General features: G+C 51.8%; 2 protein-coding genes across 5 annotated transcripts; both read right to left on the reverse strand.

The window, feature by feature from the left end:
* Positions 1 to 1671: 1671 nt before the first annotated feature.
* On the reverse strand, positions 1672 to 10647 carry SLC39A3 (solute carrier family 39 member 3). 3 transcript variants are annotated; one of them, XM_075902733.2, is made up of 4 exons: positions 10505 to 10536; positions 7292 to 7391; positions 5196 to 5532; positions 1672 to 3956 (listed from the first exon to the last, which is right to left on the reverse strand). In XM_075902733.2, exons 3-4 carry the CDS (start codon positions 5400 to 5402, stop codon positions 3216 to 3218), a joined length of 948 nt encoding a protein of 315 aa, XP_075758848.1. In that variant the 5' UTR covers positions 5403 to 5532; positions 7292 to 7391; positions 10505 to 10536; the 3' UTR covers positions 1672 to 3215. The 3 variants fall into 3 exon arrangements, with proteins under 3 accessions (XP_075758848.1, XP_075758847.1, XP_075758846.1); XM_075902732.2 differs by lacking the exons at positions 7292 to 7391; positions 10505 to 10536 and adding exons at positions 7439 to 7598; positions 8158 to 8571; XM_075902731.2 differs by lacking the exon at positions 7292 to 7391 and having other exon boundaries at positions 10505 to 10647.
* Positions 10648 to 12254: 1607 nt separating this feature from the next.
* Positions 12255 to 27288, reverse strand: SGTA (small glutamine rich tetratricopeptide repeat co-chaperone alpha). Of its 2 annotated transcripts, none has more exons than XM_075902734.2 (12): positions 27132 to 27288; positions 22955 to 23091; positions 21428 to 21531; positions 21079 to 21163; positions 19580 to 19679; positions 17633 to 17737; positions 17298 to 17436; positions 16365 to 16427; positions 15938 to 15975; positions 14505 to 14594; positions 13951 to 14073; positions 12255 to 13659 (listed from the first exon to the last, which is right to left on the reverse strand). In XM_075902734.2, exons 2-11 carry the CDS (start codon positions 23052 to 23054, stop codon positions 13959 to 13961), a joined length of 939 nt encoding a protein of 312 aa, XP_075758849.1. In that variant the 5' UTR covers positions 23055 to 23091; positions 27132 to 27288; the 3' UTR covers positions 12255 to 13659; positions 13951 to 13958. The 2 variants fall into 2 exon arrangements, with proteins under 2 accessions (XP_075758849.1, XP_075758850.1); XM_075902735.2 differs by lacking the exon at positions 12255 to 13659 and adding an exon at positions 13666 to 13841.
* Between the last annotated feature and the right edge of the window lie 57 nt (positions 27289 to 27345).

A 27345-nucleotide genomic window follows, 5' to 3' on the forward strand; every position in this document is an offset into this window, starting at 1 on the left:
GGTTAAAGATGCGTCTGTCTCTTCTTCCGAGGAGTCTATCGGAGGCCGTTGCCGCACCCTCGCCGTGCCCCTTTCACAAGTATCCACGTCGCACGTGACACAAGCGGGTAAACGGAGCTGCGCCGTGCTCGAGAATTCACTTTCCACCGAGCCCTTCTCGGGACTGGGCGGTCTCAAACTCCGAGCAGTTTCTAGTCAACTAAGTGCATTGGTGTCGCTCAGACACGTTACCCCAGAGTGCAGTGGTGTAAGGTGAGGGAGCAGGGTCGGCCTCACCCGGGCCCACGCCGGAGACAGATCACAACTTCGCGATGCCCCAGCGTGCTTGGTGGTTTGTCACTGAACGGCAGCCCCCACTTTGTGATGGGATGTGTGCGGAATGGGGGCTGATACTTGAACAATAAGCTGGTTTAAAACAACGCCAAAGGGTACAGTTCACTCGCCCTTTAATAGAAGGTTCATCTCGGGTAGCTGACTAGCGGACGCGCCGTCTGCCCTGCCAAGGGGGTGGTTCTAGTCCCTGACGGGTTCTCTCTCTCTCTCACCACAGCCCTGCTCCCAAACTGACGGGCCTTGGGAGAAATCAAGTATTTACGAGAGAGACGAACAAAGTCGTTCTTCCTAGTCTGGGCGAGGACAGGAACTGCCGTTTGCTTCGCCTTCTTCCCAGGGCTAGTTCTACATTCGGCCATCAGCCCTTTAGGTGTCATGGGGTAACATCTACACTACAAAGAAAAGCCCGGGGGGGGAGGGGAGTCTCTGAACCTGGGTCAGTTGACTCTGGCTTGCCGGGGGCGGGCCATGGGGCTAAAACGAGCACCGTAGACGTTCTTGACAGAAGAATCCCGCAGGCTACAACTTGGGGGTTTCGGCTCCTTCCAGGAAAGAGCTGATGGCAGACGGGAGATCCGACTTCTCCAGGTCACGTCACCCCCAAACCCACAGCCCCAGTCACAGGGCATCAGGGAGGATCCCAAACGGGGAAGAGGAAGAAAACCAAATGCTCTTGACCAATTGGGTAGGTACTCCGACCCCGCCCACTGCCACTGCCTTAAACAGATGAACAAGCATGGTGAGACGGGCCCCCGGCCTCGCTGGTTTCACCTCAAACACAGCAGGGTCCGTTCTCAGCGCACATTCTAGCGCTAACACTCAGCCCTTCCGCAGCAGGGACACTGACTGGCTAACTCTCCCAGCACCCCCGGGGGCACAAGGAGCAGCAGCCCCTTTTCACAGGCGGGAAAGACTTCCCCATGGTCACTGGCAGCCTGTGGCTGTCAGAATTCAATTGGGATCGTCGAGGCCCATGAGCCTGGCCTCAGTCCCCACTGTGGTGACGATTTAAGATCTAAACCCAACTGACTGATCCCCCGATACAGGGCCAAGGTGGCATGAGAGCAGGAAATTCACAGTCTGCGGCATCACCCCCCTGCCGAGCACATTCCCTCGCCACCCGTGTTCCGCAGCTGTTGTGCAGTTTTCGCATCCAAGTGCGCGGTTTTACAAGCAAAACAGGAAGCAGCTCTTAGAAATACGTCTCGCCACGAAGGCTCCGAAGAGGCCAGCGCGAAGAGTGAGCCGCAGAAGCGGCAGGCTCGGCTGTGATCGCAGCGTGGGAGCCAGATCTCCCTTTGGCAACTAGCGGGAGATAAACGAGACAAGTTTAGTGCAGCTTGCCAGCCATTCTGTATTTGGGAACCAAACTGACACATTAAGGGTATTTTAATTGGCCCTTGCTAAATGGTGTCATCTAAAGCTACAATCACCCATCCCCCCAGCTTCTTCAAAGATTAATTAACTCTGATGTTCTGCAGCAATTAAAACATTGGTCGCCAGACACCATCAGTTGGTCCTTGTCAGTCACCATACGGGACAGACGTGCCAGGTGCTGGCTGCAAATCCTGCGCTCGATGGGACTGTCCGTGGGCTCATTCTGGGTCCTTGCGGAGTGTGAGCGCGGGGAGAGTTACTGCCGTCTTGTTGGCTTGGACAGGGCAGGCACAGAGGACGAGGCTGCGGTAAGCCCTTATTAACATTCTGTCAATGCAGCCGCAGGATTCAACTCGCCTCTCGGAAGCCTGCGATTTTCCTGCAGCCGCATGTGATTACAACACACGAACTTCCAGGGCCCTGGAGGGAGTGTTATTGCCTTATGATTTGCAGAGCAAAACTGATGGACATTTTGAGATCGCCTGCCCGTCTCCCCCGAGCGCACGTGCACACACACAGGAGGGACGCCACGGACTGAGAGTCTGCTCTCAGGATTAAAGGAGGGAGCCCCCACGTCCAATAGTCGGATCTGAAGTCCAGCGACACTGCCCACAGCGTCCCCAGAAGCAAAGTCTCCATCTGGCAAGGGCAGAGGAAGTTCTGCCTGTACTGAACCAGCCGTTCATTCCCGGAGCAGGCTGAGACAGAAGCGACCGTGGTAGCCCAGACGCCATGGCTTTGGGAGTCATTTCGGATCCATCCCAGCGTGGCCCAAACTCCACCTCAGACCACGTAAAGGAAGGGCCAGACAAGAGTCGTGGAACGCGACCCGTGGGAAGAAAAAGGGCTCTGGGCTGTTTCTCTGATTGATCTCTGAGGAACCGTAACAACCCAATGGACGTTTCTGGGTTAACAGAAGCTCTGCCAGCAGAGCGGCCTGGCCGAAATCACACTTAAAAGACATCTGCGTCCCAGAATGGTGGTTATTTTAGGTAGTTAACACCAGGCAGGTTTCTATTCAAAACTGGCCCAGGCGGCTTAGTGCTGACTTGTGAGCCAATACCCCGGCCTGCGCTCTGTCCTATTTCTCCCATTACTTCCCCGCCCTGGAACCAGAAATTGAAGGAGACCCAGTGAAGTCAGGGGACCCTGCGGGGGGAGGGGAGGAAATCTCTAGACACATGGCAGAACGAAGAGCTAACGAGGTCCCTGGTGGCAACGTTACAAGCAGCAACTTCGCCACGGCCCCCCCGATCTCTGCACAAACTTGCCCATCTGATTTTCCAACGGGGGCCCCCCATGCCATGATGTGGAGCCTGTTTGGACCTGCCCCAACCGCATTCCCTTTGCACCCCCAGGGAACAGTTCTCTGCTTGCCAGGTCGATGTTTAAACACCTCCCAGGGGCTGTTTCTCAGCCTCCCGCCTCGGCTGCGAAGGGGTCTTGCGCTCGGCCCCACTGGCGGATGGGGAGGCGCCGGGGTTGCCCGCCCGCCGCGCCCGCTGTCACCACTTGAAAAAGACGAGCACCGCCAAGGCCGTGTAGCCCAGCACCAGAGAGAGGACCTTTAGCAGGCGGTCGTTTTTATCCTCCAGCTCCTTCGCCAGGATCTCAAAGAAGGTGACGAACAAGAAAGTGCCCGCGGCGATGCCCTGCAGCAGCACGGAGGCCACGCTGCTGGCCACGTTCTCGGCACTCTCGATGCCCATGCCGATCCCGATGCCCAAGGGAATCATCAAACTCACCGTCAGGGCCAGCTTGGCAGCGTCCTTCAGCGTCAAGCAGATCTTGGCCATGCTGACACCCAGCGCCACAGCCACCAGCGTCTCGTGGATGGCCACGCCCACAAAGAGGCTCATGACTTTGCTGCCCTCCTCCTGGAGGCCCAGGGCTAGGCCCTCAAAGATGGAGTGGGCAGACAAGGCAAACACCAGGCTGAAGAGCCGCCAGGGGCTGGCCTGGGAGAGCTCCTGGACGTTCAGGCCGTGGCTGTGGGCGTGGTGGCTGTGCTCGTGGTAGAGCGCGCGCCCTCGGGAAGAGGCAATGAAGGGGCTCTCGTATTCCGAGTCGCTCCCGACGTCGGAGCCGGCGTTGAAGGTCTCCAGGTCGATGAAGGAAGGCTTCTCCTTCCGAAAGGTCAGGATGAGCTGCTCCACAAACACGGTCATGAAGAAACCCACCAGCATGATGGTCTCGGCCAGGGGATAATCTGTGGTCACGTTCCCCAGCTTGAGGACTTCTTGGAGCTGGAACACAGGAAAAGGGCAGCTGCCGTGAAACTGGCTGCACCATTCGAAAGGACACGGGGGGAGGGGCGGGGGGGACAGACTCCTCCCTAAGTTTTACACGGTCTTAGTGGAAAGGCCGGAAGCGCAGCAGGTCCCAAGCACGGGCGCCGCCAGGATACATCCGGTGTGGGCCCGGGGGCTCTGGGATCCCGTGGCGTCGGTCTACTGGGGCAAAGTGTAATCGGCAAAGGAACGGGGACTGCCTCGTTTCACAGCGAGGAGTCTGGCGTTGAAGGCGGCCCATACGTGCGCTTAGGGACAAGGGTCAGAAGTCCCGACGAGGCCTGCAGCTGAAACGGCACCAGCTGGCAAAGCAGAGGGTTAGTCCATCGAGATGGGAGCCTCCTGAACACACTGGGAAGCTCTGGCCTATGGCACCGTTATTAGGGATGTTAAATAGCGGTTCATTGAATAGTCGAGTAACCTCATGAATTCGGATCAGTGACTCAACTCTAGTCTCTGGGAATCTGGCTGGCAGCCAGTGCGCTCCGGCCTCGCTCCTGAGGAGCCCCCTGCCAGTACCAGAGGTAGCAGTGTGGGGTGCCAGGTGGGAGCTGGTCCGCAAGGGGAGCCAGTTTAAAAACCAACTCCCCTTGTGGACCGGCTGCCTGTCGCCATGTGCTGCTGCCTCTGATAAAGAGGCAGCAGCATGCGGTGGCAGCAGCCCCTGTCCAGGGGCATGTCTAAGTTCCTGGACTCAGGGCGAGCCGAAGCTGAGCCTGGCTGCTGGGGGTGGTGGGCGGGGGGGGGGAGGGCAAGGGAAGGCATGTAGTCTATAGCATTAACCTATAAGCTTTTGTTTATCAGTTATTCGACTACACTATTACAACCCTAACCGTTATCGTACTGAACATCTGCAAGCAGTATCATCTAAGGCCACATCTTCATTGCTGTGATCGATCTTCCGGAGTTCGACTGAGTGAGTCTAGTTGAGACTCACTGAACTGAACTCAGAGGGCGCCTCGCAAGGAGTAACGGGAGCGTTTGCTCCCGCCGGCTTCCCGCTGTGGGGAAAACCTGAAACAAGGGACGGAATGAACGTAGCTGGAGTTGCGTATCTTGAGTCGACCTTCCCTTTCACTGTAGGCCTGGCCTAAGCACAGAGGGCTTTCCCAGATCCCCATGTCAGACCTGCAAGGTCTATCAGGAGTCACTACGGCTGCAAAACAAAGCCCCAGAGAGTTTGCCCACGGCTACCTTTGCTCGTACGGCGGGGAGCAAGGCGTTGAAGCAGGTGGCCAGGAAGACCCCTCCTCCAAAGGAATTGCAGAGGGCAATGACCTTTTGGGAGCGATGAGCTTTCTCATAATCTGCTTCTATGATCTTGACGGGCAGGAGGGACCCGAGCAGCATGAGGAAAAAGACCCCCAGCAGGCACAGAACTTTGGCGGCTTTAATATTCATCTTGTCTCCTTGGGGAAGACCCCGCCAGGGACTCTTTGGAAAGTGAGTTTGTTGGCGTCCTTCAGTTACTTTAATTGTTACATCAGCATTAAGACAAGCATCCGGAGAAGCGTGGTTCCGAGGCCACCAGCTGTGGAAAGGAGCGAGAGAAATGATATTTTCCAATGTTGATAAATAGCGCTAACAGCTAATATAGCTCCTTTCATTCTAAACTTGCATTTCAGCCCATATACAGGAATTACTTCACTCCCCACTGAAATGGAGCCATCTCGAGGCTGGAGGGAAGCCAATAACCAGCGCACACAAACAGGAGTAAGCAAATAAAAGGAACAATTTTCAAAGTGAGGACACAGGCCACTTACATGATCTTCAATACTGAATACAGACAGCCTTTGTTTTAAGGCACCCTCTGAGAGACTCGGCCACCGTAAAATGCACAGAACTTAGGTACCAGTCCTGCAACTGGATCCCCATAGGCTGAACTTCATAGCCATCCAAATCCAACAGCAGCGTAAGGTTTTAATTAGGCCACCCTGGAAGACTATTACATCACCTATGTAGTTATGTTGTGGAAATTACACTTTTTAAAGCCCACCATTTATGTGGTTTTCTTTTTAAATTTCACATAGCTGATCAGTTTCAGATTCTTATACCTGTATTGCAGTGTTGCTATGGTTGGGCTGAAAATCCTGGGGCAATGTTTGGGCTGCCAGTTGTGCAGGTAAATAGCTGGATTATTTGAAGAGCTTGTTTTAATTAAATGAATACGCAGTCCCAAAGCCACAGGTATTGTTAGGTTTTGAAATAGGATTATTTTTGTTTGGCAAAAACCTAAACCAAACCTAAACCATCTGTGTATCCCCCTTTAAAGGGAAGCCTTAGGCAGATATTCACTGTTTATTCTTTATTTTCTCAGAGCACAAAAAAACAAATGGGTGAAAGAACAAACAGATGGTAGCTTCACAGAAGACACAGATGTAAAACTCAAAATCCCTGGATTATGATGAACATTTTACTCTGAAACCTCAAAGATTTCCCCCCTCGCGGCATATGCAGCCAGTATTTTACAAAGCACATTACAAGAAGAAATAGGTAAAATTAAGATTAAACATTTTTAAAGGTATACTGCCATTGATGGTGTTTTCCTCGAGGTCTAGAAATTACAAAGAAGTACAATTATGATTGTAGCTGATTTCCCTTAGCTAATACACCAAACTAAATTACAAAATCAAGTCAATGGTACATTGAAAAGTTCTCACTCATTAATCTGAACCACTTCACTTTAATGAATGAAGACAAAATGTTTGTAGCCATACCAATGCTCAAACCAGTGATGGACAAGGTAGATAATCGATACCTAGTTGGACCAGCAAAAGAGACTGAAACCAAAAAAACTTTGGAGCAAAAGATTTCCCTGAGTGGTAGGTGAGAATGTTTATCATCACCCTTATTTGTGTGTATTGGTCTGGATTATTCTACACTTTGGTTAATTTAAAAAAAAATTAAATGGCTGTGGGGCTGATAAAAGGGTTTAGGGGCTATTTGTTCAAATCCAACCCCAAGCCAGTAGCAACTTAAAGGGGTTACTGTCTGAGGGTTGTCTGGCAGCATGTGTGACGTGAGCTGATGGATCTCAATCAAGTTCTCAGCAGAGAGGCATGTCCAATCACGAGGAAATACCTCTCCAGCGAGTGGGACAAGTGGATCCATTTTCAAACTTAGCAGAGATGCCAAAGAGCAAACAAATGCAGAGACAGAACTCCTCTGTCGTGGTTCCAAGGTGGCCCAGACAGGTCAGGGCTTAGGTACACTGCCAGTTAAGTTTAATCTGCCACTACCTCTGTTGTACCTGATCTGTAGCTACAGCAGCAGTCTCAAACTCAATTTACCTGCGGGGCAGTGCCAGTCCTCAAATCCTCCTAGCAGGACAATAATGTCGCTGAAGATGGTGTTTGAAAAAAGTTTTCTTGTATTTTTTATTTCAAATTTCTTAGAAATAAAAAAAATCTGTCATACAACTTTATACAATTCCTCGCCTGCCAGAGTTTTTAGCGTTTGCCAGACTGTGATTTCAAGAAGCCATTCTCTTTTGGGACAGGCGGATTCATGAGTTTTGAACTCTTGGGGTTGGCAAAAGTACCTGCAAGTTGATTGTGTCTCCTGCTGCGTCCAGGAGTCCATATAGAAACCAAGATCCTACAAAAGACTTGCAACTGAGTCCTTCCTGACACCCCCATGTCCTTGCACCGGGATACCCCCTCCCAGTAACATGTTCATCCTCGCACTGTGATCCCCACCCGACTAGGGTAACCGAAAGTGAAACCCACCAGCCCCACCCTGCCGGCAGTGTCAGCTCAGGTGGGCTGCCTGGACCAGCGGGACCAGCATGGTTTCCTGGACTGAGCAACATACTCTGAAGCCAGGACCATGTGAGCACAGAGGGCCTGGTTGCCACTGGGAGCCATGTGCACGAGTGAGTCTCCATGCCATCCCCCACTCACCCTTCCCCAGGCCAGCAGCTGTGTGGTCCTGATTAAATACATTTTTCAAAATATTTTGCAGGCCAGATTGGGGAAGAACTCAGGCTGTAGATGGCCCACAGGCCAGGAATTGGAGACCCCTGAGCTAGAGAGAACTTTATTCCCCAGAGTTGTCAATCCAGCCAGCACAGCAAATCACCTGAGGAAAATATCTTCCCCAATGAATGTGTATCAAACCAAACTAAAGGTATCATATTCAACATTAGCAGTCTTACCTATATTGAACTACATTGAAATTAATGGGTAGCAGGTTTGAAACGAATAAAAGAAAGTTCTTCTTCACACAGCGTGTAGTCAACCTGTGGAACTGTGAAGTCTAGGACTATAATAGAGTTTAAAGAGAAGCTAGATAATTTCATGGAGGTTAGGTCCATAAAAGACTATTAGCCAGGGGATAAAATGGTGTCCTTGGCCTCTGTTTTTCAGAGGCTGGAGAGAGATGGCAGGAGACAAATCGCTTGATCATCGCTTGATCATTGTCTTCCGTCCACCCTCTCTGGGGCACCTGGTGCTGGCCACTGTTGGTAGACAGGATACTGGGCTAGAAGGACCTTTGGTCTGACTCAGTACGGCCGTTCTTATGTTCTTATGTAATTAGCAATCAAAGTTCACAGAGGATTCTGAATACACAAAAGCGACGAGGAGTCCTGTGGCACCTTATAGACTCACTTCAGTTAGTCTATAAGGTGCCACAGGACTCCTCGTCGCTTTTGCAGATTCAGACTAACACGGCTACCCCTCTGATATCTGAATACACATGCACTCTAGCTGGAAACACCTTTAGTTTCTTTGGAGCAACGTACAACCTTTTAAGAACAGTGGAGAATATTTTCCTTTCGGAGTTGCCATGGTTCTAATAGCAGAGGGGAATTACCATTTTGTAGATAATTTCTCCTGGAACAAAATCATTGGTTGTAACATTGTACCAGACTCAAAGACTGCTTTAATGCCTCCCCAAAAGGTGCATGAGATCTGGACCAGTGGTGTCTTGATAAAAGAGATAGTGACGAACAAAGTTTGACATTTTTAAAGGCTTTGCCCTCCAGGACCAAGTCATGATGATGTTTTGATCATGCTTATGTGGTCATACAAACAAGACCAACCTGGGATCTCTGAAAACACTTGGGAATGTTTCTCACAGGCAGCCTAACAAATTGGGTACAACGTGGCAAACTTAGATTGAACAGCGCTCTGCCAGAGAATGGGCACTCCAGCCTTCCCAGGTAATCAAAATTGCTGACCCAAGACAGGAGGGATGGAACCCCACTTGCATGTTGTAGCAGCAGCTGCTAGTCCCTTATTCGGGGGGCTACTCTCCGCCGAGCTTTGCTGCCTTTCCAGGACATTGTTCTGGTCAGGACATTGCACCATCCCCCTGCACCCAAAGTAAGGCTGGAACGGTCTTACAGCCCTGTCAGCCTTGGGATGTGGGAGAAAATCCCACCCAGCTCACACAACTGGGCCATAGCCAGATAAAGTCACCTCTTTTTGCATCCGGCTGGCAGGGCCTGACCCCTGCCTTTGCCACCCCCCATCCCCTCAAACGGGCCCCACGGTCCCTAGTGCCAGGCTCCCCCAGCACCAAGGCTCTCGCCTGCCCAGGGTCCCAGAGAGCTGCTGGGTCTCTGCCTCCCACAGGGTCCTAGTCCCCCAAATCCTCTAATGGCCCATCCTTAGGCTCCCCCCCACAACCTCCTCCCCCCAGGATCCCCCACCTGAGCTCCCCTCCAGCCCCCTCCTCCCACCTGACCCTCCCAGGACCCCCACCTGAGCTCCCCTCCCCTCGCCTGACCTGACCCCTCCCCCCAGGGTCCCCACCTGAGCTCCCCTCCAACCCCCCCTCCCCCACCTGACCCCTCCCCCCAGGGTCCCCACCTGAGCTCCCCTCCAACCCCCTCCCCCACCTGACCCCTCCCCCCAGGATCCCCCACCTGAGCTCCCCTCCAACCCCCTCCCCCCACCTGACCCCTCCCCCCAGGATCCCCCACCTGAGCTCCCCTCCAACCCCCTCCCCCCACCTGACCCCTCCCCCCAGGATCCCCCACCTGAGCTCCCCTCCAACCCCCTCCCCCACCTGACCCCTTCCCCCAGGATCCCCCACCTGAGCTCCCCTCCAACCCCCTCCCCCCACCTGACCCCTCCCCCCAGGGCCCCCACCTGAGCTCCCCTCCAACCCCCTCCCCCCACCTGACCCCTCCCCCCAGGATCCCCCACCTGAGCTCCCCTCCAACCCCCTCCCCCCACCCCTGAGCTCCCCCTCTAACCCCCTCCCCCACCTGGCCCCTCCCCCAGGGCCCCCACCTGAGCTCCCCTCCAACCCCCTCCCCCCACCTGACCCCTCCCCCCAGGGCCCCCACCTGAGCTCCCCCCACCTGACCCCTCCCCCCAGGGCCCCCACCTGAGCTCCCCTCCAACCCCCTGAGTGCTCCTCTAAGCCCCGCCCTCACCTGTCTGTCACGCCCATCCCCCCCATATCACCCCTCCCCCTCCGCGCTGCCCCCACACGCCGTCGGGCGCCCCACGCTCCCGCCCCGGGTTCCGGGACGGCCCCGCTTGACTTACCCGCGGGATCTCCGGCCGGCTCCTGCCCCGGTGACCCCGAACACCGAGCCCCGCCCTTTCCGGAGAAGCCCGCCTGGGATTGGCTGCTGGTGACGACAGGGGAGAAACCGCCGTGGCTCACTGGCGGAAGCGGATGCCGATCAGCGCCTTTGGCCACGCCCACCCATGAGAACAGGAAAACGCCCCCTCCCTCCCCGTGTCAGCGTGCGACGCTCAGAGCGGCCCGACGAGAAACAAGCGCCCGCGGGGAGACGTTCCGGGGCCTGTTCTGGAGGCCGCAGCGCTGTCCGGGGCACTTAGTGCTGAAGGCGGCCTGGGGGCAGCGGGCCTGGGCCCTGCTGCAGCCCCCGCCCCGGAGGGTGTCCACTGGCAGGGGGCTCAGGGGTGGGGGCAGGGATGGGAACCTTCAACCCCCTAACCGGCACCCCGCTTGTCACACGCAGGGGGGCTGCTCCAGCCCCGGGGGGGCAGGGACCACCCCACACAGGCTGCTCTGGCTGGACCCAAGCAGCCCCCACCTGCAGCAGGGAGGGATTCCAACCTGGTGGAGTAGGCCCTTGCTTACCCTTTAATAGGTTAACCAGTTAATGTTTGATGGTTTAGCCAATTAAATGGGATTTTACACGTACCGGAGTTAGACAGAAGCAGCGCTGTAGCCTGGGCCAAGCTGAAGACTGCCTGCAGTCAGCCCCCACCTCTTCTGGGGTGTGGAGCCATTCCCCTCCCCCCCACACGCCTTGCCCTGGGGCAGCTGTAAACTCTAACCTACACACCTTTGTGGGCCTTCCATTTCATATTCCCAGTTTTCAAATGGCTTCTCCCACGACACTGGGAAAGACCCACCCAAACAAAGGACACAGACAATTTAAGGGGAAGCAACAAAACTGTCTTTACACAATGCTATCAAATGTACAAAATGAAACAGGAATAAAAAACACTGTCACCGAGTTCTTCCATTTCTAATAATCTTGAGCGTTACTTGTATATTTTCCAGGAGCTTAATTAAAAATCAGCTAGTGCAACCTAATATTTCCACCATTTCTTACAAAAAAAAATTGCTTTAGGACCAGTTAATTTTCAATGTAGCAGCATCCTGCTGCAGTCATTGCATCCCAAGGGTTACAGCACTGTGCCGCTCTGAGACACCTCTTAGAAGCTGCATATAAATGAAGTGAAACTAACAAGCTTATTTTCAATAGCCAAGCAGAGCCAAATACAATTTAAATGTTTTAATATTCTAATTTCCTCTCCATGCAGCTTATTTATCATTGTATTAATGTCTGGTGAAATTGGTACCAAATGAATAAACAGACTTCTAAGCAGCTTGTGAATTTAATTGGCACCTCTCCCTTGTTCATTTTCAATTTAACTATACAAGATCCTGTCAGATTTCCCTTTGTCAAATTGCTTAGAAATATACTGGGAGAGAACATCACGCACAGGAGCAAAACACGCACTGAAGACTGGGAGTGAAAGGGAAAGAAAACACGCACATGTAGGTTTAGTCTAATTGTGACTGCTGCAGAGTGGAAGCTAGGCCTCGATTCTGCAAGGTTGCCACCAGGGTGGATTGCTGTATACCTGGGCAGATGCTGCTGAGGCAAGCAGATCTCCATACAGTCTACTTGCAATCTATCTATGCCACCAATGGGGCCCAAATTAATGATTCCAGTGAAGACCCGGGCAAGCCAATTAAACTGAAGCGTTCTAGGCCTTGTTGGTCACCTCTGGTCAAAAAGGATGACAAAGAGAGCATCAAAGAATTTTATTCTCCACAAGTTACAGTGACCAGTTATATTTTAAAAAATGATTACAGAGGGTATCAAAACAACAACAGAAACCTATTTACTTGGACACCTGCCTCCCACCCCTCTCTTATCCTCCAGGCTTTTTAATCTCTTACGCTACTAAGCTTTCACCTAGATTTTCTTGCACCTGGGAATATAACACTTCACACACAACCTTTGTGTTTCTCTATTTCGAACCTCAGGTTTATCAAGTCTTTCTGCGCTTGACTAGTGAAATCTCCAGGGAAGTCACTTACCATTGTGAAGACAGTCTGCTACCGGGCACCTGAACTATCAAATCATTTTGGTAATACTAGCGGTCCTGGTAGATGCAGCATATTTATTCTGGTAAATTACATGGGTCCTTCCTCATCCTGCCCATAATACACTGAGGCAGAAGAGCTCCTTGCCAGTCCCACAGCTGAATCAGTGACCAGTCAGCAGTTTTATTTCACCAGCTGATATGCCCATGTATTCAGCAACTTGAGCCCCTCCGAAACAGGAACCTGCTCAACCACAGAAGCCCTGATCTCTGCGACCACTCACATGCAAGAGACAAAAACTTTAAAAAAAAATCACTTCTGAACACTTAAAAGGACTCAAATCGTCTCTCCCTGCCCAACCACTGCAGAGAGGGCTGCTGATACAGATAGAACCATGATTTTTTTTTTAAACACTAGACAAATTGTGTCATTATTGGCAAAAAAGTGCTGAAAAAAGTGTATCAAAAATGCTCAATTTGAAGGAGTCACAGAAAATGGTCTTTCCTCTTGGTAACCCCACCCCCAAGATACACTTACAGTCACAAATGCCTTTAGAGAGGTCCACCACCTTGGTCTCCTGGTAGAAACCGCATCGGCAATATCGCTATGCCCCTGAATGAGCAACGCAGCGAACCTAAGTGAGTTCTGACACCCCACTGTTGGGTGCAAGGAGATTCGGTGACCTGCAACGGGTTAATTGTGTTTAAACACGGACGTCTCAAACAAGATAAAAAGACTTAAAGAGGGGGAATGGAGCTGTTCACCCCTTTTAAGCAGCAGGTCAGGAAGGTGGAGGCTTCTTACAGTGCTGTGTCCTTGAAAATGGATTAAAATCCCCAAAGTAGCGGGTATGTGGTTGGTTTTCTGAGTTCTAGAAAGACAATTGATGCTGTTTCATGTTTGCTGGATTTTCCAGAGAGTAAAGAGTGATCTGGGGACAAGCTCAGGGACTGGGGGAGGAAAACGAGAATCTGTCTTGAACATGCAGTCAAAAGTTTTTTTTCTGGTTTGTTTTCCTTTTTGTCTTTCGGACATTTCCGGCTGAAGAAATGGCAATACACGCATGGCTTCCAGTTTTTATAGTGAAGAATTCCCATGGGTAGCACTGCAAAGACAGAACGTCAAGACACATTTGTGATTTTTTATTTAAGTCACTCCTCTCCTAACTCCTTTGAGACTTGAGACTTGTTTGACGGCCAGCGAGGGATGTGTAAATAGAAACTTGATCTTGTTCAAAGACACTAACCCTCAGTGCCTCTCTCTGCGGTACAATATCACGCCCATTTACTAGGAGGAAAATAGGCAGAGAGAATGGGTGAAGTCAATGAGACAGATCTTGAATGACCCAGCATAGAAGTCCTTGCTCAATAATTATAATGTACGGCTTATGACTCACCTGTATTTTCATTCCTGCTGATCCTCATTGCTGGCACTGGGGGTTCGACTCCTAATCTGACTTCGCAACTGTTCTATTAGCTCTGGATTCTGCTGCTGCATCTGCTGAGCAAACTGTTGGCCTCTGAAGGGGAGAAAGCGACACCTCTAATCAGCTTCTCTCAGCCCACGTCAGGCAGGGTGCCCACGCTCCGATTTTACGGGGACAGCGCCAATTTTCGGGGCTTTGTCCTATACAGGTGCCTCATAGCCCCAGATGCTTTGTTCCTATTTTTCACACCTGCTGTCTGATCGCTCCAAGGTCAGGGCAGCATAGGGCACTGTGGGTATGTCTAAACTACATGGCTCCGTCAACGGAGCCATGTAGTTTAGACATACCCTGTGAGTAATTCTAAAAGCAAAAGAGCCAGACCCTGCTCTGTCTAAGAAAAGCAGCTAGGCTATGTTGCTGAAAGGCAAGGGGAAAGACTAAAGTTTTATGGAAGATGCTCAGTTGTAAATGCAGGAAGACAACTGAAATGTGTCTACAGACTATTCCAAAGCCACTCTACTTACGCTTGGATAAGGCTGGCAAGGTCGTTGGGGGAAGGGCTGGCTCCTGCTGCTCCCACAGGGTTCTGGCCACCTGAAATCATCCCAGACATCCTAAAAAAACCCAAAACATTTATTGCTCAGAATACGGAGACACGGAGATTTCACTTCCCACCAGTTCTCGGGCAGGGACAACCATTACTTTAGTACGATTCATGTCAGTTTCATGATTAAGGAGAAAATGATTTGGCTAGGGATTCAATTTAAGTGGAGGGGGAGCCAGAGTTTCTCATGGGATGAAGTGTCATCCTGTTCCTCCTCCTCTGTTCAACCCCCGAATGCTTGGTCATCCATGCAGGAAAATCTTGTTGAAACCTCTGACCCTTGCCTTCTGCTCTTTAACGTCTTGTGACAATCAAACAGCTACAGCAGAACCTCGCCAATTCACAAGGTATTAATTTAATCAGCTGCAGTTTAACTAATTTATGCACCTTAGTAAGTGATCTGCTCAGTGTGTCTTCAAGTTATGACAACTAAGGATGTTAAGTAGCCGGTAAATGACTAATCGTGTACTCGATACAATTTGTATCGAGTATATGATGAGTTGAAAGGGAGCCACTGTGGTTCTGCAGTTCAAACGTAGAAGGAACCAGACATACAAGCAGCCCAGCTCCTACTACATTTAGACTGAAGAGCAGCAGCGGGGGAAGGTCCAGTACACAGCACAAGCCGGGACTGAAGTGGCTTGTGTCAGGTCCGGACCACTGCAGCTCTTAATACATTTAAAAGGCAGAGATGCAGTGCGGGACCCAAGCAGTCCCAGATGGGGCGCTGGGTCCAGACTGCTTCGGATCTGCCTTTTAAACGTAGTTAAGAGACGCCCTTTTGTGTTGTCAACAAAATTGCCAGTGGAGTTCCAACTGCAGAACCTCTAACGACGACGATGGAAGAGGCAGAAAGAACCCAGTGGAGATGGGGACACCAGATCTTTGGCTTGTGAACCAAGCCAATGAAACCAGGAAGTCACAATAATTATAGCCTCCCCAGAATTGCAGTAGTGCGCCCCATTTCTAACTGCAATCATGCTTTAAAGGGGACAGAGGAGTCACACGCCTCAGTCTCTGAGCACCTCACAAACATTTATGAATTTGTCCTCACACACCCTCCTGTGAGGCAGGGAAATAACCCCTTTTCTAGACGAGGAATGAGAGAGGTGAAGTGACACGCCAGCGACACAGACAGTTGACTTCCCTACGCCTGGCTCTCTGTGTTAACTCTTCTATTGGGCTATACAAGTTTTTGGCATGTTAAGCCATAATGATCACCACAGCCACGATGTGTTGCTTTAAATGCCTTCATACATGTCAATGGGCCCTATCACCAAAGTCCCCAGCCAACCAAAGCACAAAGACAAATGAGTGCTGCAAAGACGAAATACAAGATGGCACCAGACTTACAGCTGTTGTACTTGTGGGTTGTTCATGAGGTTAGAGGCCTATTTAAAAAGAAAAAAAAGACAACATCCTCTTTAGTCAGGCGTGCCGGCGGGGATATGCACGCGTCATGCCATGCAACTCCACAAAGCTATGTGAACAGGGTGAGGAGCGAGACGAGACACACAGTACAACGCACAAGACAAGGCTGGTCATGTAGAGCAGGGAGCCTCCATCATGCCCTCACATCTCCCACTGAAGAGCCGGTACGTCATCGGCCCTTTCCCTTTAATTCAGTCTCCTCAAAGCAACCCTGTGACGAATGAAATGGAAACACAGCTGCGGATGAAACCTAGCACTCCCGAGGTCATGCAGCAAGGCGTTTCATTCCGCACATCCCAACACACAGACACATGACAAGCTGGCCAGGATCGAATGGGTGCAAGTTTACCATGCTCATGAAGCCCGGGTTATTCAGCAATCCGGCTAAATCAAATCCTCCTGTGCCTCCCGTCTGCAAGGATAAAACCCAACATACATTTAGTCAGGCACACTGACAACATCTAACTGCCTCCAGTTCAGCGTGTGGCACGTTGCCATTAACCTAAGGGGGCGAATCTTGAAACAGAACATCCCTGCAGGTGTGAATCATTCTGTACACGGATTTGTGATTTAAACACTGAGTGCAAGCAAAGATTTTTTTCCCCTCGAGTTTGCCCCTTAAAAAAGCCATCAAGGTATAGAAACATACTTCAAAGAACTCCTTCCTCCTTGCCAGTAAGAAGAATTGACCAACATGAAGATTTTCATAATGAAAGTGCAATAAAAGAGGAAACATTGCTTAGGGTAGTGAAACCACATTTTAGTTGTGTTCTTTCTAGGCATTTTCCCGATAAGCTCAACGCTGTGGTGTTTGGGTTCACAGCACTGCAGGAAAGTTATTCTAACCGGGTTTGAATTGCGTTACTTGAGATAGGATCTATATACTGCCTTTCCCCCTACTCCTCTCCACCATCGCCACCTTTTGCATTACACCTTTATTCCAGATCTACCCCAAGCTAATATCTTTTTTGGATACTGAGACACGTTAACGTAGCACTTAGAACTGGTCAGTAACACTGTAAAGTAGCACAATGAAGACATTACTTTATCAACCCCCTCCCCGAGCCAATGTTCTATTTTTTCCATCCATGTGCAGAACAATATTTTTACATGCACCGAGACAAATGCATGCGCACCACCAGTAGAAACAAAAAGATAGCTGTGGGCGCTCTGCTAATCAGCTAGGTGGCATCAGAATCTGTCCGGAGTCAAGCTTTACAGAGAACACTGCTCCCAGCGTAATTCTTGGCTTGGCCCTCAAACAGGGTGGGAAAGAACTTACCGGACTAGGCGTTTCTTTCATTTTCTGTTCAGCTATTTTAAGGTTTGATTTGTACGTTTCGTTGTCTGGATCCAACTCCAGGGCTTTTTTATAGTAAACAACAGCCTCTGTGTGTTTGTTTAGACTGGAGAGGGCTAAGCTATTGAGAGAGAACACAAAATGAAGGACTGCATAGAAGGTTACACATCAAAGTGTGGATTTTTCCATGATCCACACCCCCCTAAGCAGTGCATATCACCTAGTTCGCATTCCACCACTACCCTTCTCACCCCCACAGGACCCGCCATGCGTTTTTAAATCCATGCCTTTATAAACAATCAGCTGTCAATACCTACCCCATTCTGCCATAAGCTTTGCTGTAGTTCGGATCAATGCCTATAGCTCTTTCGCAGTCTCTGACTGCTCCAGCATAGTTTCCCAATTTACTGTAAGCAGCAGCCCTGGAAAGATTGGAAAGAACGCACAGAATGTTTATGGGCCTGAATACGCCAGTCAAAGTCACCCTTCATGCTCCCTCCTCCACGTCCAAGGGAAGGTTTAAACTTCAAATCTGACATCAGCTCAGATTCTAACTTGGGTAACGACCCACTGCCATCCTAAGCTCTCCCGGTAGTTTCAGGGAAAAACATGGTATCCTTCTCCTTTATTTTCTGTCTCAAAAGTGCCATGGAGCATGGCTCCACCCGTGGTAGCGACTAGTGATGGAGAAGTGTTCACTGGTTTGTAGATCTGTATTTTTCAGGATGGAAGTAGATCTTTAGTACAAAAATATCACAGCTCTACGCCTTGATTTCTCAGGTAACAATAATGGCTCTGCTTCCTCTGTGCTCTTCTCCTCCTCCCCCCCCACCACGCACACAGGCAGAGGCAAAAAAGGGGTTTTAAAATATAATGACTGGAATATGCTTGTTCATGCCTCAGTCCTGCCACTTCTACTGTAGGTGCTCAGCACCTCAAACTCAAGCCCTCAATGGTCACCGGATACAGGGAAAATTCAGGAGTAAGAAAACGGAGGCTTATTGAGGCTAATAATAATAATACAGTAAAACTCCAATAGTCCAGCACCCAATTGTCCGGCACTCCCGACAGTCCGGCATCAAAATGGCAAGTGCTCCTGATGGAACCAGAATGGAACCCAGAACCGCTCAGGTCAGCCGCTCTCATGTGGGTTACAGTAGGGAGAAGTGTTTGGCTCCGGAGAAGGGGAGGGGGATTGGTTTACTCATGGCGTCCCGGCCAGCTGATTGAAAAGCCGGCCGCTCAGCACACATACCCCAGCGCCTGGAGGGAGACATGTGGCTGTACCGGGACCGAGCTTAAGGTTGGGGTGGGGTGGGGGTGGGATTGGGTTACAGCAGGGAGGAGAAGTGTTTGGCTCCGAGAAAGGGGAAGGGGAGGGGGCCTGGGTTGCGCACGGCGTCCCAGCCAACTGATTGAAAAGCCGGATGCTCAGCGCACGTGCCCCAGTGCCTGGAGGGGGACACGCCCCAGTGCCTGGAGGGGGACACGCCCCAGTGCCTGGAGGGGGACACGCCCCAGTGCCTGGAGGGGGATGTGCGTCTGTACCGGCAGCTCCGGGACCCTAGCATAAGGTTGAGGGGAATTGGGTTGGGAGTATGCAGTACCCCCTGATACTCTGGCATATCCGATAATCCGGCACCACCTAGGTCCCAAAGGTGCCGGATTATTGGAAGTCTACTGTAACAGGTTATTTGCATGGCCATTTGTGTAGCTGCAAACAAGTATGTATCAGCTGGGCAGACAGGCTGAGCCAGTGAACCGATGGGTGTCTTTCCACTCATTTCAATGAACATTAGCTCAGACCTACAGTTTTCTTGTGTTTTGTACACACAACAGCAGGCCAACTTTCTTGAAATCCATTTCTTCAGTCCTCAGTCTCTGCAAGATCAAATCTTGTTTTGCTGCTTTGGCCATTAATAACGCAAACCTGCGCTGTCTGCCTCAGTGAGAAAGGGCTACTTGAGCAGAGCCAGTCAGTTTTACTTGGTATCAATATATCTCACCCAGGGCTTAATAGGACGGGGATTTGGAAGCCAGCCCGAGCTAGAGATGCCCGTGCCACAAGGCAGGCAGAAGTCAAAGGAAAACGTGTCAACGCGGGTTTACAAAGGACAAGTTTACAAACGACAAAGGGCAACAAACGAAGAACAAATCACGCATCCGACCACGCGATGGCTGAGTAACAATGAAAAACAAGGAAAGACTCAAAATATAAGAATGGGAATGTAAAAACCTGCCAAGAAAGAGTTAAGCACCAGTACCTGTTGCAAAAATATACTGCATTGGATGGATTTAATTCAATTGCTTTTGCGTAGAAAGCCACAGCGCCTTCAAAGTTTTCTGCTTTCATTTGTTCGTTTCCTACACAGAAAAACAAAGAGCTTTGGAACAAGCCAAACAGATGAAGCAATTCGAGCAGCGGGCTGAGGCCTCAATTTTCCTTGGCCTCTGCTTAAAAAAATAATGCAGAAAGGAGCGTGTCGATAGGCTGAGGACTCCGCCCTTTTGCAGTGGTCTCCAACCTTTTTACACCCAAGATCACTTTTTAAGTCTCAGAAGAGGCGAAGATCTACTGCCCCGCCCCTTCCTTGAAGCCCCGCCTACATTACATGAGGAAATCTAATGTAAATGTCCTGCGCAGGTGTGCAGTTCCGAGAGGGCTCAAGAGCTACTCTGAGAGCCCCTGAGATCTCCCGGTAGATCGTGATCTACTGGTTGGTGACCACGGCCTTAGAGTATGAGGAACTGGGAGACCTGCTCAGCGAACTCTGCAGGACGAAATCTCCATCGAGGAAACTGTAGGATCTGGGGGCTTTATGGGGCTCCCAGGTTAATCCTGTAGGCTCCTCCATTAATTTCTCTTCTGCATCTTCCAAGTCCCCCAAAAAGAACTTTATAAGGAGGGAAGGCTGGGTCGCCTCGCACCCCCCTGGAATTTCTTCACAGCCCCCCAGGGGGGCAAGCCCCCTAATTTGGGACCCCATGCTGCAACAGCTTTCAGTCTATAGCCACAGATTCAGCAGCGCTCTGACTGGCCACTAGGGGTGCTGCAGAATGGGGAGCGTTTTACTGTCTTTTCCTTGACATTGCAGGGAAAGGGGTGACAGTCAAGAAAAAATAAGCAGTTCTTATAACTATAGTCTGAGCAACGGCCTAGCGCCCTTCAGCAGCAGTGCTGGGGGCTGAAAGGCATGCTCTTCAATCTGAGCATAAAAACGGGTGAACTGCCACATGGGCGGAGCATTCTCTGACTCCCTGTGGACATACACACACAGAAATGAAACGGTTCTTAATTACACCCCACTGCTCCTAATTACATCAGCCCGCATGCTTCCTCTCCCTTCTCGCTGCGTAGACATGCAGACACTCTGTGAGATAAGCCTGCTTCCTGCATCGTTAGATGCCCGCACTGCAAGCCAGGGATGGGGGGGGGGGCCCTTTTTGTGTCGGGGCCGCTGATCCACAGAAAAATCAGTCAGGGGCCGCACACAAGCGAGAAGCAAAAATACCCCTCACTAACGTGGCCCCCAGCTGTGGAGCAAGACCCTCCCCACATTCCCCTTGACCACCAGAGCCTGGGGGGGAGGCAGCCTAACAGATTGTGTGTGCACCAGCCCTGCAGTGGGCAGAGGTATGGCAGGAGCATCAGCGCAAGCTCCCCAATGCTGGGGGGAGGGGGGGCTGAGCCTTGGGGGACGGATCCAGGCATCCCCTGATGTAGTCTTTCCCTTGTCAATACATCAGTCCAGTATGTGGTTACCTTCAGTCTTCAGTCTTTCAGCTTCAGCCATGTCTTCTTCCGAGGGGGTGACTGGCTCAGAATTTGTTCTGACGTAATGAGGCTCCTTATAAAATCCAAGAAGAATAAGGAAGTTATGCTCTAGCATCGATATTTACTATAAACCAAGGCTCCAATGTCCACGAGGGGTTAAATAGTCCCACCTTTCAACTCCCCCCACAGGGTGACACAGCTGTAAAGTTAAGCACAATGGGTAGTTGTCCCCTGTTGTAGTTGAAGTCTCGGGTCTACAATATTATTAATAAATGCTCTGACGTTGCTTAGACATTGATTTTCATTAGTAGATCAGAGAAGTCGGTAGGACACAAACCTTTCCTGTAGCAGCTTCGAAAATTTCAGGGAGAGTTTGAGACACGACCAGATCTTGGTCTTCCATGGATACGCCAAAGGCGGTTTCCAGGCACTGGATCGCGACTGAGTGGGAAGGAAGGTCGACAATTAACATTCCTCTAAAGACCAGTTTGTCTCATTCCCTCCTTCCAGTGGCGTCTGAACTTCTAGCCAAAGGCTGAGCTGGGGGGGAAAGGGTTTGGGGCAGGGAGGCTACTTAACCAGTGGGCTGGCAGAGCCCCGCCCTGGCTGGCCACTCCCTTAGTGGTGCGGCTGCCTCTAGCAGACAGTCTACAGCAGTGGTTCCCAAACTTTTTGGCATCACGCCCCCTTTTTGATTTTTGAGAAACCCTCACACCCCCTCTGCCCCAAATAGCAGCAAAACTGGTTGAAGAAAAAAAAAAAAGGAACTGACCAGGGAAGCAAAACTTGATGGGGGGGGGGGGGGAGCTGGGTCGCCTCGCGCCCCCCCCCCCCCCGGGAATTTCTTCACGCCCCCCCGGTTTGGGAACCCATGGACTACAGGATGGCCTTCTCTTGTAGCCTCGCTACCCCCAGTGGCCACTATGAATACAGTGGCCCTCCGAACAGCCCAGCCTTCCTCCCCTTTCCAGGTTATGGAAAACAGTCCCTTTCCCAGCACTTCCAGTTTCCCTGTATCTGTCTGCCCATCTGAGTCCGTTTGGTTAAGAACTCCTCCCAAATGGTAAGAACTAGGCCCACCAAATTCAGTAGGCAGTGTCCTCTTCCTCTAACTTAAAGCAAGGCCAGGGTTTGGTTGTACCAGGACAACGGAATCCTAGAACTGGAAGGGCCATCGAGAAGTTGTCAAAATCCAGTCCCCTGCCCTCCCAGAAGGACCAAGCACCATCTAGAGATCTTCCCTGCCAGGTGTCTGTCTAACCTGCTCTTAAATCTCTTCAGTGATGGAGATTCAACAACCTCCCTAAGCAATTTATTTCAGTGTTTAACCTCCCTGACAGGTAGGACAGTTTTCTACTGTCCAACCCCAGGGAGCAGCCACTGCCATGGTGCGCCACGTGGCCCTTGCCACCGCCAGGAAGAAGCCAGTGGGTGGCTTGCATGCGCTTCCTCTCACTCCAGGCCAGCCCAGGCCCAGGCTGCATGACCTCCGTGCACTCCTGGGCAGGCTGCATGGGCCCCACCCACCTAGGCCAGCTCCGGACACAGGCAACGTCAGGTAAGTCTTTCAGTTACTATATATCTATTCCTTCCCTAGGTTAGCCTGTGCTTCTCCTGGCAGAGGCTGGCAGGAAAGTTGTTCTCCTGTCTGACTGCTTAACGTTTGCCAGAGCTTCTCACCAGTAGTTTGCACGGGACAAGCTTGCACTTGGACAATTAGGAAGGGTGGGGTACTGCAGAACCACAGGAACTGCACAGGTAAGAGGGATTGATCATCTAGGTGTCCCCAGAAGTCATGGAGCAGAGGTCAAGCAGCTCTGCTCCAGAAGGCATGAACAGGGAAGGAGCCCACCCACCTACCTACCTTCCAAGCTCTCCTGGGCATCGGGAGAGAGACCCCCGTTCTGTAGCTGGTCGTGTAGGAACTGGATGATGGAATACGCAAGGCGTCGCTTGTCAGCCATTTTGTGTGTGTCTCAGAACTTTTTGCTCTTATTTCTCCTGGGAAAAAAATTGGCGGGAAAAAAATGGTTCCGTTTAACGAGCAACAGGGCAAACAGCAAGGTTCTGCTAAGTAAAATACGGCCATCTATACGGGGAAGGGTGGTCCACTGGTTAGGGCTCTGCCCTATAATTCAAGCCTTCAATACCCAGTTCTGCCAGAGTCCATGTGAGAGTCTGGGCAAGTCACTTCTCCCTGCCTCAGTTTCCCACCTGTGAAATGAGGACACTAGCATGGCCCTGCCTCACAGGGGTGCTATGAGGGTGAACATTAATGACTGTGAGCACTCAGATACTACAGTGATGTACGCACCTTGAATACAACAGTGAAGATAGAGATGTTAAACAGTTCACCAGTAAGCATACTGGTAAGCCCGAGACCTACTGGTTAACCGGCCCTCGACAGTGAACTCTGGCGCTTCGCCAGCTCTGCCCCCTCCCCCAGGCCAGAATTCTCTCCTGCACCTACACCCTCTCCTAGATCCTGCATCCCAATCCCCTGTGCCAGGTCACAACACCCTCCTTCCCCCAAACTCCTTCTCAGACCCCACATCCTGTCCTGCACCCAAATCCCCTACTAGGGATGTTACATTTAGATTAATCAAATAGTGGAGAGGATTTCCATCAGCTATATGATTAGTCTATAAGGGCGCCTCCGTCTTTGAACTGCAGCAACTGCCGGGCTCTTGCTACTGTTCAAAAATGAAAGCCCCACAGGGAGTGTGGGGCCAGCGGAGGACTCCTGCTGGTTCCCTGAAGAGCCTCAGCTTTTGAAATGTACTAGAGCCCTAGTGAGGCTCTTGTACATTTCAAAAGGAAGCCCCACAGGGAACATGGGGAAGTGCCCCACACTCCAGGTGCTTCTTCAGTCCCAACTCATGCCGTTCCCCGCTGTGCCTCTACCTCCCCTGTTCCTCATGGAGATGGTGCTGGGAGGGAAACCAGCTTTTAAGCTGGCTCCCCACAACACCGACTCCTGCTCCCCTCAGTTGCTGCCTCTCTCTGATAGAGGCAGCAAGTGGGGGAAAGCAACTAGTCACATCACTAATCAACTATCCAATAACCATAAGCTTGTCGATTAGTTGCTTACATCCCTACTCTGAGCTCCCTTCTGCACCCAACCTCCACTTACTCCATAGGAAAGTGCGGCCCTTGACCACTTACCAAAATCATGGCGTGCCCCTCCCCTATCAAAAATTATTGCCCACCTGTGGCCTAGGCAGAAGACACTTGACAATCTAGCCCGACCCCTGCTCGGTACACATACGACCATTTCAGAGATGGGAAACTGCACGCAAGAGGCAGAATCCTTTGCCCAACATTAATATCAGAGCTGGAAATAATTCAGGAAGACCGCACTGGGAGTCGTGTGCCAGTCCACTATCACACTTCCCACCATACCCTGGATATCGCTGGCTCTTATACTTCTCGACCCGGTTAACAATAAAAGACTTAGTTCAGCGTTAGAAGAAGTTCTGCACAGATGATCAGGCAGTTAGCGTGGGAGCAGAGAAAGATTCAATTTAACTTTGCAGAGTCTAAATTTAAATAAGATGCCAGAAAAAAACAACAGTCACCTGCAAAAGTAACCCTGCTAAGCACCAAGCAGAGCAGAGTGGGACAAGTTGATCTCCAAAGTGGGAAGAAAATAGGTGAAAGTTTCATGTCAAACTCATGACTTGGGGTCACACCCATCAATGACAACTAACACCAGGAACGGTTAACGTAACATTTAACCAACTAAGCAGGATCCTGGGTGGGGAAAATCGCTCTAGCCCAGCTAAAGCAGCCTCCAGCCTGCAGGGCTCCTGCTCCCAGTCCCTGCCACCCCACCCCCGTTGGGGCCAGGTGGGGCTGAGCAGCCCTTCTCCCATGGGCTGCTCCCTGGGAACTGGTTCACCAGTTACCTGTTCACATCCCTACCAGCAACCAAAGTCCCCTATCCACTAAAGACAGACAAACAGGACAGCATTCCCCATGTGCTTTCCCTCCCCCCGGCAATGAACGTTAACCCTTACCAATTTTAAGTAGAAATCCACCTATAATTGAATAACTTAATCAATCAGTAAGATACTTATACCCATTGGCAAGTCTACTTGCTCCTCAGCACAGAGGAAGTCTGCTCAGCCTCGCACTGAATGGAATTAAATGATAGCACATCCAGAGACATTAAATAAATCAGCTTTGTTAACTACAGCAGAGGTTCTCAGACTTCACTGCATGGCAACAATAAGTACTACATGATCCCAGGAGTGGGGAACCCAAATTTAAGCCCACCTTAATGGACAAAGCTTTCTGGGTAACAGTTATCTGTTGCCTGGGAGCAGGCCAGGGCCTGTCACAGGTGAAGGGCTGGCTGCCGGCTCCCAGCCCACGGGGGCCAGCATGGGGTGGAAGCAACCAGCCTGACACAGCCCCTACCCATGGGCCGCTCCAGCCCGCCCACCCCCATTTAATCAGTTAACAGTTAAGCTTAACATTTAACTGGTTAACGAATTAAAAAGGATTTTGCATCCTTACACTAAACTTCAGGAAAGTTTCAAATCCTACTTCTGCTTTTTCAATACAGAATAGCCCCCCCTGCTTTTACTGAACTATGAGAACATATAACGCTATCACCAGTGCCCAGAAACTCCCGCAGGATATACTTTTTTTTTCCCAGAGACCCTCTCTACACTATAGGCTTCTGCCAGCATAGCCATGTTGGACAGAGGTGTGATCCTTGACTAACCAGTGTCCTGGAAGAAGCCCTTAAGGCAGATACTTGAAGTAACTGCATGCTTACCGGTTTTGTCCGAGTGTGAGTGGAATAAGCTAGACCAGTATAAACTGCATCACACTGGCAGCACATTGCTGGTATAGTATACCGGTATCCATACACCAGTAAGGCACTCTTAGCTTAGACATGGCTAAAACAGGTGTGGGGAACCTGTTTCAGGTCAGAGGCTGCTGATGCACAGAAAAATCAGTTGAGGGCCACACACAAGTGAAAAGCAAAGAAAAAAACAAAAAACAAAAATTGATTGAGGAGAAAGACATTCCCCACATTCCTCTCCCACACTAGAGTTTAGGGGGGCCTGGCTAGCAGATTTTGTGTGCTCCAGTCCTGTAGGGCAATGGCGGGGGAGCTGCAGTGCCAGCATGAGTTCCCCAATGTTGGGGGGAGCCCTGAGGGTTGGATCCAGACAAGCTGGAGGCTGCCTCCGGCCCCCAGGCACGAGATTCCCCACCCCAGCTGAAAAGCTCACTCATCATTTTTGACAGGAGACGAAAAACCCATCAGACCTTCCACCGTCACTTTTGCTTTCAAGTTAACAGACCCAGCTGCCAGCTGCTATTTAAACCCCAAATAAAGCAAAGTCCAGGCCAGCAGCCACCTTCCTGAAAGAGCTTTTATTGGAAACAGTCACCCCAAGCCAGTTTCAACAATCAGCATAGCCCCTGCTCGCCAGCCAGCCCCCAACCCCCAACCCCCGCTCCCCCCAGCCAGCCCCCAACCCCCGCTCCCCCCAGCCAGCCCCCAACCCCCAACCCCCGCTCCCCCCAGCCAGCCCCCAACCCCCCCCCCCCAGCCCCCAACCCCCAACCCCCGCTCCCCCCAGCCAGCCCCCAACCCCCCCCCCCAGCCCCCCCAACCCCTGCTCCCCCCAGCCAGCCCCCAACCCCCCCCAGCCCCCAAACCCCGCCCCCCCCAGCCCCCAGGCCCCCAGCCACCCCCCCCCCAGCCCCCCCAGCCAGCCCCCACCCCCCCAGCCCCCCCCAGCCAGCCCCCAACCCCCCCCAGCCCCCAAACCCCGCTCCCCCCAGCCAGCCCCCAACCCCCCCAGCCCCCAAACCCCGCTCCCCCCAGCCAGGCCCCCCCCCCCAGCCCCCAAACCCCGCTCCCCCCAGCCAGGCCCTCCCCCCCCAGCCCCCAGCCAGGCCCCCACCCCCCTCCCCCCAGCCAGGCCCCCAGCCCCCCGGGCCAGGGCCCAGCCAAGCGCCCCAGAGACAAGGGGGGGGCGGAGACTGAGCCCCCCCCGCGGGCCCCGGCTACTCACCAGGCGCCTCCGAGCTGCGTTCAGCCCCTTCACCGCCAGGCGCACGCTGCGCACGCGCGCTAGCCCCTCCCCCTTACTGCGCAGGCGCCAAGGCTTCGGCGGCGCCGCCCTCCATCCCCACACTTCCGCCGCTCGCAGCGACTCACGCGCCCAGCAGCGGGTCCGCCCATGCCAGCCAGCGAGCATGCGCAACAGACCTCCCCTTCCGCCCCCG

This window comes from Pelodiscus sinensis, chromosome 32 (genome assembly GCF_052426305.1).
Source record: "Pelodiscus sinensis isolate ZL-2025 chromosome 32, ASM5242630v1, whole genome shotgun sequence".
Classification (NCBI taxonomy): Eukaryota; Metazoa; Chordata; order Testudines; family Trionychidae; genus Pelodiscus; species Pelodiscus sinensis.

Excerpts from the sequence above, each read along its gene's own strand:
- SLC39A3 (XM_075902731.2), bottom strand. The coding sequence starts at position 5,402 with ATGAATATTAAAGCCGCCAAAGTTCTGTGCCTGCTGGGGGTCTTTTTC. Across the intron at positions 3,957-5,195 it reads TCCCCGCCGTACGAGCAAAG|CTCCAAGAAGTCCTCAAGCT; the intron begins GTAGCCGTGGGC and ends CCTGTGTTCCAG.
- SGTA (XM_075902734.2), bottom strand. The coding sequence starts at position 23,054 with ATGGCTGACAAGCGACGCCTTGCGTATTCCATCATCCAGTTCCTACAC. Across the intron at positions 21,164-21,427 it reads TCGAAGCTGCTACAGGAAAG|GAGCCTCATTACGTCAGAAC; the intron begins GTTTGTGTCCTA and ends GGATTTTATAAG. Across the intron at positions 19,680-21,078 it reads TGAAAGACTGAAGACTGAAG|GAAACGAACAAATGAAAGCA; the intron begins GTAACCACATAC and ends TTTTCTGTGTAG.